This window comes from Streptopelia decaocto (assembly GCF_964273445.1).
Source record: "Streptopelia decaocto genome assembly, chromosome: 1".
Lineage (NCBI taxonomy): Eukaryota > Metazoa > Chordata > Aves > Columbiformes > Columbidae > Streptopelia > Streptopelia decaocto.
In genome coordinates this window covers 111,394,168-111,409,486 of record NC_138663.1, presented here as the reverse complement: position 1 = coordinate 111,409,486, position 15,319 = coordinate 111,394,168, and the positions used below count along the sequence as shown (strand labels likewise).

The 15,319-nt window shown below is 34.9% G+C and overlaps 1 protein-coding gene across 10 annotated transcripts in view; it reads left to right on the top strand.

The window, feature by feature from the left end:
* The window catches only part of DMD (dystrophin), a 1,259,796-nt gene that overhangs the window by 530,466 nt on the left and 714,011 nt on the right, over nucleotides 1–15,319 (top strand). For all 10 annotated transcript variants that reach the window (XM_082049442.1, XM_082049444.1, XM_082049438.1 and 7 more), the window contains 4 exons: nucleotides 4,482–4,723; nucleotides 6,137–6,317; nucleotides 11,013–11,158; nucleotides 12,123–12,335. In XM_082049442.1, the coding sequence (XP_081905568.1) occupies nucleotides 4,482–4,723; nucleotides 6,137–6,317; nucleotides 11,013–11,158; nucleotides 12,123–12,335 (782 nt within the window). The remainder of the gene's footprint in view (nucleotides 1–4,481; nucleotides 4,724–6,136; nucleotides 6,318–11,012; nucleotides 11,159–12,122; nucleotides 12,336–15,319) is intronic.

Genomic DNA, 15,319 nt, shown 5'->3' with positions numbered 1-15,319 from the left:
ATTTTTTACTTATTGTGTATCAGTTAGATCTGGACTAATAATGATTAGACTCTTAAGGTTCCAGTTATGCTATCACTAAATTCTTGGCTTTACTTATATATAAGATGTGCTTCCACTTCATTTGTAAACAAGATTCTGAATGTAACAGAAGAAGAGCGTTAAAAGATGAAAAGTCCTGGTGGATTTAAGAGTTCAGAATGGTGGTGAATTTCATTGTTGTATCACTTATATTTATTTTCTTGCTTTTAACTTTATTGTGATAGGAGAGGGAATAAGTAAAAAATAGGATTCAACTTCTAAAGAGAATTGGATTGCTCTATTTAGAGTTTCATTTAGTTGTTCCTTAGCACAGAAGATCTATTCTTGCCTTACATCAATGCTTTCAGCGCTTGTGAGCAAAAGTACTTTGCACTAGAAAGATCTGCCACCTCACACAGTGTAGCTCATCTTGTGTTTGTAAGCAGTGTGTCTGGATATTGCCATTTGAAGGACTTCTTCCATCACAGGGGAAATAATTTATGCTTTTGCTGGTTGATTCTTTACCCAACCACCTATCTTCTACATGAGCTGTGCTATGCCTCTCCTTGCCCCTGCTTTTAAAGAAGTCTGATAATTACAATCAATAAAAACTTGCATCTCCTTTTTCACCAGTGTTTCTAGAAAAAAAAAAAAATCTGTTTTTCTTTTTAAATTCTATTCTAAAATAGAATAACAAACCTGTTGATGCACAACTGAAGCAGTTTAGCAGTTTTAGTGGACACTTGACTAATACAGTAGTTTAAAATAAATAGGGCATCAAAATGAGTACTCAGAGAATTCTGATAAGCAGCATTAAAGTGAAAGCAAATTAATTTATTGTGGTAAAACATGTAATTGTTAAATGCCACTGTGCTCTGGAAGAAATATTTTGTTTTGTGAGTTACCATTTCACATATGCTTATGAGTCAAAAGCTATAAAAACACAGATAATATTACATTATTCTATCACAGAGCCATAGCAAATGATAAATGAACTTAATAATATATACTTCATATTAAGTGGCAATTCTGGAGTACTTACATGTAAGGTGCTGCACAATTAAAAATGTTCAGATACATTTTGTTACACACAGTACACAAGGTAATAAAATGAATAGATGCACTTCAGATAATGATCTGTTTCCTCTGGGTACAGTATATTTATTCACTGATTATATCAGAAGCTTTTGGATCATGAAACATGAAACATTATGAACCATTATTCCTAAAATAATATTGTTTTACCAGAGAATGGGGTTTATATTGCTTCTTCACCTGCTTGTCAGCTTTTCGTGTGTCTTGCTAACATAAGTGAAGTTGGTGATTGCTATAGTTGCTAAAGATGAGGAAGGATTCAGTACTTATCATAGCAGTAAATTGCAAATACTTGATTTTCACCAATTTAATGAAGAACTATAAACATTAAAATCATGCCCTCAATGCATCAACTACTCAAATAGTTATTAGTTTATCATTTTCAATGAGAAGGAGGACAAGCTTTGTTCAAAGTAAGACAAAATTATGACAAATTTGCCCAAATGCTTTCAAGTGCAAGTAATTGCCATTTTCTTGCATCCTTCTTAGAATTACATAGCAACATCTGATAGACAACTTTGAGTTACCTGAGTGGTCTGAATTAGGAGAGATTTAAAAATGCATCCTGTGGAGATTTTCGGATCGCTCTTCCTTTGAGTAGGACATTGTGTTGCCTAACAGAGGTACAAATCTGCAATCTTTTACCAAACGTAGCTCTGCACACTCTGATCTTCTACTGTCCCCTTCCATTACATGAAGAGGAAAGGCATTTCTTTGTTTATCTGTGAACATTTAGAATCAAAGTTTAGATATTAAAGAAAAGAATCAAATAAAATTGAATAATAGTGGGTATTTTCACATACTTAAATGCTGTTTTAAGGGGAACATATGAATGAAAAGAAGAAAAGAGGATCTGATGAATCTAGGTTTCATCTGAAATAGAGTGCTCTCTGAATCCTTGAAGAAAATATTACTGTGAAAAGTATTATTATGTAAGGAGAATCCATGACTGCACTTCCCATGGTAATTATAATCTTGCCTAAGGGTACTTTGGAGACTGTGGCAGCTGAAAAGAGGGAAAAGGAGGAATAAAGAAAAGTGATCTTTTTAGATGTATTCTGCCAAACTAACAGGCAATGTCTTCCAGGTTCAGAGGTAATCATGAACACAGTGTCAAAGATAGCTGCACTCTGTTATGAGTATACAGCATTTTTATAACCAAAGTTACAACAGAACAGAAGCAATTGTTGAAATATAGCATAGCTAAAGGCTCGTCTTCTCTGTTACGTGTTTGTTCTTGCTGATGTTAAGATTCACTGTCTATGTGCCTGGTCATCCTTGGTTGTTGTTATTCAGAGATGCTATGCCATTTAGGTTTATGCTGCCTCTTCACATATTACTGCATGCTCATTAGACATTACGCTTTAAGAAAATGTAGTTCTTCATACCACATCTCTGGATGCCAACACATGCACACAAAAGACCAGATCACTGTTGGATTTTATAATATTAAGATGTGTCAAAAGACTGTTCACCTCTTTATGTTTTAAAATTCGTTTTATATCCTTGCTCAGCCTTCAAACTGTGCCATCTGATTTCCAGAATATAATGTGTAGGTATAGCCGCCTCAGCTGCGACAGTTGCCATTACCTCCCAATAGTACTGAGCTTCCTATCTTTCCACATTTTTGCTTGTAATTTTTGAAATCGCGTACAATTTACTTGGCTAGGGCAACAGCCTAGAAGCAGAACTTGTCCAGGGAACTGCTATCAGGTACAGCACAGTCTGTTTCCAAGTGAATCCTGATGGAATAGCCCTGACCTGAATCCAGAATAGGATTTGCCAGAGATCTGTGCTTCACCACAACAGACATGATCCCAAATTATCATTTAGTGCAGCTTACCATATAGCATGCATTATAGCGATTCCTTAGAAAATTTTATTACAATAAATTTCCAGTACTTTTATTACTTCAGGCGTTTAGCTGTCATTAGCACTATGTTTCCTATGTCCTAGCTTCAAAAACGGCACATGAACTGTTTTATTTCCTATCCTTGATAAAGAATTTTTTCTGGAGATTTGGAGTACAGTCTGTAAATAAGATAAACCATATTAACAACATATCAAACATAATGAAAATATAGCACTGAAGGCTTTTGTCTCATTTGCTATTAAACTTGTTTTTTGAGAAATAGAAAAACACCCTAAATTTGTTTACTTTGACAAAAATGCAGCTTCTGTTTTACTAGTTAAGTAGTGTATGACTAAGTGATCATGTTATTAAAAATATCCTTAAGCATATAGCATTACTCAGTGGACTGAAAAGTTTATTAATATTGAAATCAATATAGTTCCTATTGGTATGTGTCATTACATGTCATGCCAGTAAAAAAAAGTTTAGGGATTACATTTAAACTTCCTCTGAAAAATAAAGGAGATGCTTAAGTTGATATTATTTTGAACTCAACTTGATTTCAGGTTTCGGAATAACTATAAAGGATCTTATTGTAAGACCCCTTGGCTTATTTTAAATATGTCTTGTCTTGCTTTCTTCACAGCATATTCAGAGTTCCTTCACCTTTAACTAGTTCTAAATAATTGCTTTGTCTGTAATAAGTAACATCAGTTTTCTTTTATGAACTTTAAGTATGATTATTAAACAATAGCCAGAAATAGGCAAACTAGATCAGAGAAACCAAACCGTGGCTGAAAATAACCATAGACAAGTGTCATCTCTGGTTTCTTGGCTCAGTGTCTACTGATCATCATTGCTGGACACAGGGAAATGGCCTAGATGGAGGTTTGATCAGGTCATGTTTATTCCTTAGTGCTTATGATATTTCTAAAATAACATGTAATGTAAAATTTAAGAACTGGATTATCAGAAACATCAAAATAACTGTGGAATATAGTTCCCATTCATTTGAATTGGTCTTTTTTTTGAAAAAACACAAACTAAACCAAAACTAACAAGAAACAACAACAACAAAACAAAATGAAATAAAAATAAATAATAAGAACAAACCACACACACAAAACAGTCTTGTACATTAAAATCTAATTACAGTCCAGACAGAGTTTTCGAAACCCAGCTGTCAGGCATTTTATTTCTTACAGCAGTTTTAATTAGCTTTATGTATTATATCTCTTTTTTCTGCTTTATTCCCATTCTTTTACTATAATGCACTTTATAATTCATTCCCATAGCAACAAAAGTACCCTGGTAGCAAACTAAAATATTTTTGAAAAGCTCTCTCCACTAATGTGTAACATCTGTATGTTCAAGACTGCTATTTGATGATATATCATTAATTGGATTTATGAGCTCTCAAATGCAGAAATTGAATTGTTAAATTATTTTACTTTTTTTTTTTTTTTTTTAATTTGTGACTTATTTAAGTGTTGAACTTCTCTTGTTTTCTTCCTAGAGGGTCTGAATGCTGACAACATTAGACAAGCCTCAGAGCAGCTGAAGAGCCGCTGGATTGAGTTCTGTCAGTTGCTGAGTGAAAGACTGGCATGGCTGGAGTACCAAAATAACATCATTGACTTCTACTCCCAGCTGCAGCAACTGGAGCAGACAGCAATTACTGCAGAAAACTGGCTGAAAACACAACCCGCACCAGCAACAGATCCTGCTACGGTGAAAGCTCAGTTGGAAAAATGCAAGGTTAGGGATTCTTCTCCAAGTTTTTTATAATATTGTATTCATAGGTGTTCCAACAGTGGGCCAGATTATGACCTACACTATATCCATATAAAAGTGGAAAATGGACTCCTTATCTTTCTGAGGTAATTATTGAAATTATTTATTCAAGGAAAGGAAGACTAGTAAAGAAATAAAGAGGCAATGCAACCTAGCTTATGGATATCTAAAACTCTGCCCCACATATTTGGTTAATAAGATACTCAGATACCTAAAGTTAGGTAACTATACCCTTAAACTCTGTATTATTTTTTTTTTCTTTTTCTTCCCTGTAGGAATCTGAGTCTTTTGTTCTCATAAGAATCTGGGCCAGAAAATTGTCTTCATGGTCAAGTCCAAAGTTCTGCCATTGCAGACCACTTTAATTGTTATATACCCTCTATTTTGATGCAGAGTGGATTATGTAGTCTAATGAAAAAATATTCCTCTGTCATCATATGACAGAATTAATTACAATAGTTGTACAAAAACGGTCACACCAATTCACGTCTTATTGTCCCTAAATATTTTTGTTGGTGTGCTGCATCATAACAGAGATTTGCTTCTCATACTGCAGACAGCTCTGTGGGTGGGGATTACTTACAAGTTAATATTTTTTGACAGGAATCTATTGAGATGTAGTAATGAATTATAAATTGCGTACCATACTTGTAGAAGTTTACTTTATGAAATGCCAGGTTCCAAAAGCTCTCAAACTGAAAATAATGTTTGAACCTCCAATTTAGATCTATGCTATTCTATTTTTAGGCATTTCCAAGCTGTCATTGTGCTTACAGGGCTTCTCAGTTTTCTTGAAGAAAGCTTCTGTTAGAGCAGCTCTACTATAAACCGTACACTTGGTTTACTTTCCTCATTTATTTTTGTTTAGTGGTTGCAAGTGTCATAGTGTGCACAAGGTCTCCTGAAGGTATAATAGCATGACCTCAACCTATAGTGTGTTACTGTGGGGCTGCTAGAAATCACTGTACATCTTCACCTTTTTTTACTTCATGTTATTTAGCCTGCACATAATCTAACAGAGCTGGGTCCAGGATTATGGGAAATGAAGAAGTTTTATCTCCCCAGCTCAATGTGAAAAGGATGCTTCTCAGGCATGGATTTTTAATGTACTCTCTATCTTGTTTTCTTTGAATGTTACACTACTAATGTCATAATGTCATTTGAAAGTGACTTAAAACAATGGTAAGAAAATCATATTGGGAGCAGGGGTATCAATTGGAAGAAACCATTTAAAAAGTTGAATTTGTTCTTACAGTAACTGGTGTAGTGGGAAGCAAAACAGTTGTGTAATGTGCGTTGAAACAGCACTGATTTCATGGCACTAGTGATTTCATTTGTTGGCCAGCTTTATCTTGATGTTTTTGTTCAAACATGCAGGACGAAATCATCCGAATGTCAACCCTTCAGCCCCAAATTGAAAGGCTAAAGGCTCAAAGTCAGGTGCTCAAAGAGAAAGAACAAGGGCCGGTGTTTCTGGATGCTGACCTTGCTGCTTTTACCAGCCATTTCAAACAAATACTTGCTGACATGAATGCCAGAGAAAAGCAGCTACAGACCAGTAAGTGTTCATGACAAGAAGTCAATTTACCTGACTAGCATGCAAAGAATACGTGTCTATATTTTGCTTTCCTGCTTTAGTATTTGCTTTTCTCATGCTAAACCAGTAGTACAATTTAGGTGGTCTTTTTTGCGATTGAGTCAGTCTTTCAGAAATTATCAGTGTAGTACTCAGAGGCAAAGATTATACTCAATGTAGTTCTACCATCAAATCTCTTGTTAGCATATTTATGGACAGATCTATTGATATGTTTTAGCAACGTAAAGCTTTTTATGTTTACTCAGATTATGAGGTGGGGTTGTCTATGTCTGTCAGTAGAGAGGAGAGAGACTTCATTTGCAGGAGAGAATCTGCTTAAATTTTCTTAAAATAGAAATGTAACTCCATAAAGCTAATCAAAGAGAGAATCTGCTTTAGGTTATCTAGTTTTTCATCATGTGACAAAATATTCTGGTTTTGTAACACAGAATATATGACTGCTAGTTATAACATTATTTACAATATTTGTAATAAAACACACTTTTCAAGAGAGGGAAAAGTTTCTACCAAAAGAGAAAGTTGACTTTATTTCTTATTGAAGATATGTAGCATGCTAGTGACTACTATACCCTTTCTGTGTTTGATTATGAAATTAAAAAATAAAGTATAGGATAAAAATATAAATTTATTTTTTCTCACCAGCAAAGAGATTATTTGCCTCTTAAACCAATGATATCTGTAAATGAGTGTACTGTTTTGAAACCAGACATAACGCTAGCTCCTTCTAGTGGATCTTTATAGTATTCCTCCTAAATTCTTTCGTGAAGAGATTTTGATTTGTTTTTCATCCACAACTGCATTATTGTGCTGTTGTGCTTATTTCACACATGCACACAGATGCAAATGGAAGAGGTGATGGTGCATAGGAGAAGTGAAGAAATAAAAGGCAAATGTGCCATACCAATAGCAAAATTGTTATGATACTTATAATGGTCTTTCACCAATCATTGTGTACTTGTAGAAGAAAATAATGTAAGCAAGCATTCTATCCATTTCAGAGCTGCAATTTTTTCTTAAGACCTAAACTATGATTTAGTAGCAATAATATTAATTGTTATGTTTTGAGTGATAAAATTTGCTTACCTTTCTTTGAAGGTGCCTTTTGAGTTGAAGATATAGCTGGGATGTTTGTGAGAAAATATTAAAATAATAAGTAATATGTAAGTCATTTAATTTTTCTGTTGCATTCATTTCCTCAGGTAATTATTTTTTATTTAAATAAAAATCAAAAGGGAAAAGAAACCTGTGAAATGAATGTGTATGTGATAATGTCCTCTACTTTGGAGGATCATTTATCCTTTTCCTCTGTGGTAAAAGTGAAAATTTATAAGGATAGGAAATAAAAACACCTAAAAAATGTGTATCTTTAAAAGGTATTTAGTATGACATTAGATCTTGTAGAACTGGAGAAGAGCTTCCCTTCTATTTCTTTTAAGAGGTTAATAAATAAAATAACTGAAAGTGTTAAAGCACTTGCAGAACATAAATTATGTTTTGTACAAGATTCCTTACGATTCCACTTTCAGAATTTCTGTTGAAAGATGTGGGAGACGGGAATCACAGATTTTGTGAAGGTATCAATATAAAGACGGATGAACAGCTTCAAATATTTGTATTACAAAATAAGCAAAACACAATTGTGAGAAAACCACCATGGTTTTGAACAACGCAGTTACTACTGATGAGATTTTTTTATGGGAAATACACGCGATTCAATCTAGTTCATTCATTTAAGGGAATAATTCTTTACTGAAATGATCCCATAGACTATATTCATTGCCTTTCTTCTTCTTTCACAATCATGGGATTTGTCCTGACTGTAGGAGGTACACATTGCAACATATCCGATGTCATTTGATAGCTGTTGAGATAATTGTATTCTCATTTCATTTCTGATTTGGGAAAATAATTTTGGCTGGGAAATCTGTTCACAAAAAAAAGCTGGAAGGAAAAGTGAGTGAATGTGTTTTACTTATTTGGAAAGCTATTTTCACAGGTTTAAATATTTCTACTTATTAAAAATATATGCTAAACAAATGTCTATCTGCATGTGGTATTTGCAAATTTAAGCACTTTCTCTAAAATAAATATGCCACTGTAAATGTGTTTGCCTTTCAGTTCTCGAGGTTTATAACATTGGTCACATCAAAATGTATTCTCTACTAGTGGAATAGATTAATCCAGCAGCATTTTCCTGTTATGGGTTGGGAACAGTATTCTGATTTTTCACAGTAACATATTTATATTTTCCCTCTGTGATATTTTGTTATATGGTTCTGTCATGAGCCTAGTTCAGCTGTAGCTTGGTTTGTGGACATGCTATGTCTTTTTGACTACCAATTCAGTCTTTCATATAATAAAGCAGAATCCATATTAATGCATTGTGGTTATCTTAAGGACTTTAATCCACAAACATTAGTATCACAAAGTAAATTTTAGGACAAAAATAAACAGGTCTGGATGTGTCTTCATGTTATCAGCACAGGGAAATTAGAGATGTACGCTGCCCACAGAGAGACCATAAATGCCTTAGATTATTTAGACAACTAAAATTAGGTAACGTGAATCCCACTGTTTGACTGAATTCTCACCATTGACATCATGAGTTGCAAAAGCAATATAGACTCTTCTTGAATGCCATCCAAAAAGATGTTAATATATGTAAAATATGCATCCTTGTGGATGAAATGTTGACAGATTGTCAGGAAAAAAAAAAAAAAAGCACAAACAACTCTCCCCTCAAAACAAAACAAACCCACACCTAAGCCCCAAGAACTGTAGCTAGGTGAAAGGCATTGAAAAGTAGTATTTCACTACTAGTGATCTGTAAAAGTGAAATAGGAAAACTATTGTTTCACTGACTTAAAACAGCTTTTAAATGGAATATTTAATAATGAAATCAGAAAGTCACTAGCTTGATTAAATCAACATCTGTGATCCCACTTCAGCTCTTATTTAGTCCTTCAAAGAGTAGAGAACATAATTTGTTAAAATTGGACAAAATGTTTGCAGTGTTTGGATGGCTTTAAAATTATTATTGTTGGCAAACTTTCAGGATAAGCACTTCATGCATTTTGGTGGAGTTTGCTGTAACAACAAATCTTGTGTTTTACCTGTTCCACGATGCTTGTCTCTACTACTGAAAATAGCTATTTTTTTTATATAGCTGCCTGAAGTCATACCTTAGTCCTAAGATTTGTTTTTCATTTAAAGGATAAAATTATTTATAGAAGTCAAACATTGCATAACAATACTGAACTTAGTCTCAGATTTCTAAATGAAACTGCAGATTAAGAGATGTATACCGCTTTAACATATCCAAGCTCTTGAAATAATATCTCTATTCATTTGCAGTGATGTGTTTAAATGCATGTTCTATTCTATGTAGGCATTGTTTGGATTAAGTGAGTCAAAGACAATGTACATCTCATTAAGGAAATAAAAATATTTTAAATGCTATTTGATAAGATGGAAAATGCTTGCTTTCTGTGTTTCCAAGCATGTATTACTATTGCTTTCTGCGTAGAGAAAACAGATCACAAGGGAAAGTCCTATGTTTTGTAAATCCCTAGATGTATGTGGTAAATCTGATCAGCCAAGAATTTTATAAGAGGAAAGTATACCATACAATGTGCACACTCCACAAGAGAGAGAGGGAGCTTGAATTGCCCTGATTTTGGTATGTTGTTATGATGTCTAACTGAAAGTAGAAGTTTTGTTTCAAGTAGCATTCTGCTGATCAACTAAAAAATTAGGTTAAAATCTGAAGTGAGTTCTGCCAAGCATAGCTGTATGAGGATGTAAGCAAGCTTGCACTTAAAAACGTCAGCCATGTTATTCGTGAAAATTACTTTTTGGACAATTATATCATTTCTCAGTACAGTTTCTTCTGAAACACCAGAGACATACAGGAAATACAAATAGGTGTCACATTTTTTTTAGCTTTTAATTACTTCATTATTATGTGGTACAAGTTGGAAATGTTTCATTTCCAACCAGACATGCTATTTGTCTTTACTTTTCTCAATGAGTATAGAGCCAACTGTTATTGAGGGCAGAGGGAGTATCTCTGCTAATGAGTTGCTCATGCGTGTGCCAGATGTTGTTTATTTACAGCAGCTGTAATGTTGGCACAATAAGCACAGTGCAATAAAGTTCAACTTTAATGCAGAAGAAAGATTAATTTTCTAAGTTTTTAACAGATGTCTTAAACAGAACATTTTACTTGAACAGAAACATTAAACACACACATGGGTCATAAAAGGGAATGCTGTTTTTTACTGCATTTCTGAAATTAGATTTTTGGTTAAGTGCGGTGGTTAGTTTGTTGTTTTCTAAACACGAATTTAAACTAGTTGTCTTTGCCATATAAGTTGTCATGTGATCTGTAACAAGACAGTCAAATGACACACAACTGATAAAATGACAGGGATAGCAAAAACATTAGAATGAGTGCATTCATTCCTCAAAAATTTTATCTTTCCACAATTTTTGGAAAATTTTGATATGGACATACTGGGCCTGATGCAATTGGTTGCAAAATAGTCATTGACTTCAGTAAGGCTCGATATTTATCAAACAATTTATGTCGGTAAACCAAATAATGAAGCACAAAATTATTGTATCTCTTCCCTTTTTCTTCCCTGTGGAATGTAGTTTTTGACAGTTTGCCTCCTGAACGCTACAGAGAGACAATGACCACTGTACTTGTGTGGATCCAGCAGTCAGAAACTAAACTCTCCATGCCTCAGGTTGCAGTTGCTGAATATGAAATCATGGAGCAGAGACTCAGGGAGCTCAAGGTGAGTGGTCAGGCTGTGGGAGCAAACATCTCGGATGAAAAGTTGAGAGGAACTGAATGCAAAGTCGGCATGAGCTTGCTGATCTTACATATCTTGAGTAAATTACACCAAGCCAAGGGCTTCAGCAGATGGTAGATACTTAAACTGATAACTAAAGTTAAAGGAGTGAAAGTGTTCTTCACCGTTAAAACGAATTTTATAAGATATCAAACATGTTAAAAAAAAGGACTTTGTTTTTCCCTATGATATATAAAATATCCCTTTGACAATAGCTCTGGTAATTAAGTATAGGTTTAGCTCATTTCAATTTCCAGTGCTGCCATGGAAACAACTGTGATTTGCAAAATGCAGCATGTGCTTTGTCAGATTTCCTGTTGAATTTACAAGCAGTCACAAATGTGGAATAAGTTTTGCCAGTGGGTACAAACTTTTCCTGCATTTCAATGTTTGTTATTGTTCTACTATTGGATGGCTAATCAGCATGTCATTTGATGCAAATAGCAATGCACATGCAGAAAAAAAATGTAGAATATAGGAAAAAAAAAAGTTAGATGCAGCAAATTTGGGCAAAAGTTTGGAGGAGAACTTATCAAAAACTTTATATCTAAGAAGCAGTTATAAATGTATTCTTTTCCTTTATGTATAGTCTGATTCTTTTGAAAGTGTAATCATTAGAGCCATAGTAAATTCCTATCTTGAATTAATGAAGTGTATGTGGCTAACCTCTATTAACAAGTATAAACACTGCTGGTTATATTCTCAGTTCAACTAAAAATTCTACTTCATAGTTTGTGTGAGCAAAGCAATTCAAAATTTCTCAGTAGAGTATGTCATTGGATGTTTTAGCAAAGGTGACCTACATTTTTAGTTTTCAGTTCTTTCTTCAGCAGTCTCACCTACCTTTGTGAAACAAAGAGAATTATCCAACACATGAATCAGGATACTATCTGCTTCTTATTCATAGGCTCTGCAAAGCTCTCTGCAAGAGCAGCAAAAAGGCCTGAACTATCTCAGCACAACTGTGGAAGACATGTCCAGGAAAGCCCCTGCAGAAGTCAGCCAGAAATATCGATCGGAAATTGAGGTGATCCTTGGCCGCTGGAAGAAATTATCAGCGCAGCTGGTGGAACATTGCCAGAAACTTGAGGAGCGTATGACTAAACTCCAGCGATTCCAGGTTAAATAAACTTTTTCAGACTCCTCTACTATGTGGTAGCTTGTGGCCACGAGAATGGCACAGCATGCATTTCACTTGATTTCGATGGGTCCAAGATTTTACTTTGAATCCTGATTTTATGACTGTTTCTGCCTGTGTTGTTTCAATGACAAAACTTAACTTTGATTTCAGTGAAATTACTACTAATATTCCTCTGCTTACTTTTCCAATGTAGCTGAAATTCTTTTTCATGCAGCTGAAGTAGCTCTAACCATACTGACTTTAAAGGATTAACTTACATGATTGAAGTACTTTGTAATGTGGTAGTTGCCAGAAAGGAGGAATGTGCATTACTTACACAGTTGTGTGAATTTCAGGTATTTGGAATGTTTCTCTTATTGTGAGGATCTCCTATTTATTCTTATTTTTAAATCACGTGTATCAGCATTACAGGGCATGTCTATGACTTAGATGTTGTAAGGTTTAAAATATGTCCATTTTTAACATATTCCTGTTCTATTTCTATATAACTTCAGGGAACAGGTTTCAGATGAATTCAGATTAACCAATCACAAAAATTGAGGAAGTATTTTTGTGTTTTTTAATATGCTTTTACTCTCCTGCCCCCTCCACAAACAAACACTTGCATTCTCATGGGGGATATCACAAAGAAAGTTCTGAAGGTGGAGGTCCTGCAGCTGTACTCAAAGCTGTGTTCTCACTGTGTGTTTCTTCTCAGTGTTGTCTCTCTGTATTTCTTCTATTTGTAACATGAAATATTTTTGTCCTTGGCTTCGGTTTGCTGGTATTAAAACATTATACATAATTAGCTCCACATTGTGAATTATAATACAAGTCTAATTCAATAGAGTTATCTGATCAGGATTTTTTTTTTTTTTTTTGCCAAAGTATTCTTTCACCTCTGCTTGTGTAGGAAAAAAAAAAAAGAGAATAAAAAAGTACTCATTATTTTGTTACTCTTGATCAGTTTTTAAATAAGCAAAATGGACAGAAAAAGGAGGAAACATTTTATCAGTACCATTTATAATTTAGCTTGGAATGCAGTTTAAAGACATGGTGGGATAACCTTGGCCAGCAGCCAGATGCCCTCCCAGCTGCTCTCTCAGTCCCTGTTCTCAGCAGGACAGAGGGAGAAAATAGGATGGAAGAGCTCTTGGATTGAGATAAAGACAGGGAGATTGCTTACCAGTTACCATCACTGGCAAAACAGAAACAACGTGGGTAAAGCTGATTTCATTTATTGCCAGTGAAAATAGATTTGGGTAGTGAAAAACAGAAAAAAACCAACCAACCAACCCAAAACCAACAACAACAAAAAAACAAATAAGACAACACCTTCCTCCCTTCCTCCTTCTACTAGGCAGTGCTCTATTGCTTCACTCTTGTCTCATCTCCCACCAAGGGGTCCAGGGGGATGAGGAACAAGGACTGCAATTGGTCCATACCAGCTCCTCTCTGCCACTTCCTCCTCACTCCTTTCTCCTGCTCCAGCCTGGGCCCTCCCATACTCTGCAGTGCTTCAGGAAACACCTGCTCCTGTGTGAGCTCTCCATGAGATGCAGCTTCCTTTAGGGCACATCCAGCTGCTCAGACACAGGGTTCCTCCACAGGTGGCAGAGTGGGTATCTGCTCTACCATCGACCTCCATGGTATGTAGGAGGACAGCCTGCATCACCACAGGCTGTAGAGGAATCTCTGCTCTGGCAGCTGAAGCAACTCCTCTCCTCCTTTCTTCACTCACCTTGGCATCTGCAGAGCTGTTTCTCACTTCTTTCCTCCCTTGTCTATCTGGTGGTTTTGACCTTTCTTAACTGTATTATCACAGAGTTGTCACTAGTGACCATGGGGTCAGCTGTGTCCTGTGATGGGTCCATTGGAGGCAGCTGATACTGCCTGTACCCAGCACAGGGGCAGAACCTGACCTCTCCTCTAAGAGGTCACCCTTGCTGCCAAAACCTTGCCACATAAACCTGATATAAATACGAAAACTGAAAAGTGGTTTTGTCAATAATATAATTAAATATTTGCAATTGCACAAAACAGAGCAATATACTTTTCTTGAGAAATTAAAATATTTGTCTTTTTTTTCCCCCGTGAATTTTCTGGGTAGAGGTTTACAGGTTCCCCCACTGCTCTTAAAAGCAGAAAGTCCTGAACATCATGACCACTCTCTGTAGAACACATATTTTTGAAGCTATGTGAGCTATTGTTGCATACAAATCTTAGCCTTTATATTTATTGCTGAAGTCACTGTAGTACACAGTTAATACAAAAATCATTGTCTTTTCAACTCCTTGAACGATTTTTCTTCCAGACAATTGTTTTCTCTGTTGCAATTTATGGAAGAATTATGAAGGAAATCAGTGTTGACAAATAAAATGCATTTACAGTCTGATTCAAAATGCAAGTCATACACTCGATCTTCATCATTAACTGGAGACTGTAAATCCCATCAGATCTATATTTTGCAGCATTAATGAACTATGCTTAAAGTATTCGTTTAATGGTATTAAGGTGTCATCATGAAATATGATTCTGAACTATTTTTACTCAATGATAATGGAATGCACACTAGACATTTCAACAGTGTTTTGTTAATTGCCATTCTGAAATATAAGGATAATTTCTGTATGATTATTCTTATTAATTCAGTTCATTTTCCATGTTAGCCTGCTGTTATTAAATATACCAAGCATGTTTGGAAAATGTTCCCTTTGGTTACCTGTCTTGTAATAGCTGCTAAGGCATTTTTGTACACATTTTAGGGCACAGCCTGTATTCTTATGAACTCCTTTTTAGTGCTTTAATTCAACTTTGCATTCAGCAAAAGCATATTACTGATTACAAATACTCTGCTGCTAGAGACAGTAATTGAGAATCCTTATCTGAAATGATTCATTGAATCATTACATGATTTTAGTTTCTGAAGTGAATCTGTTTCAATTACTGTTTCAGTACTGGTTCTTTGGTTTTTCTTTTGTTGT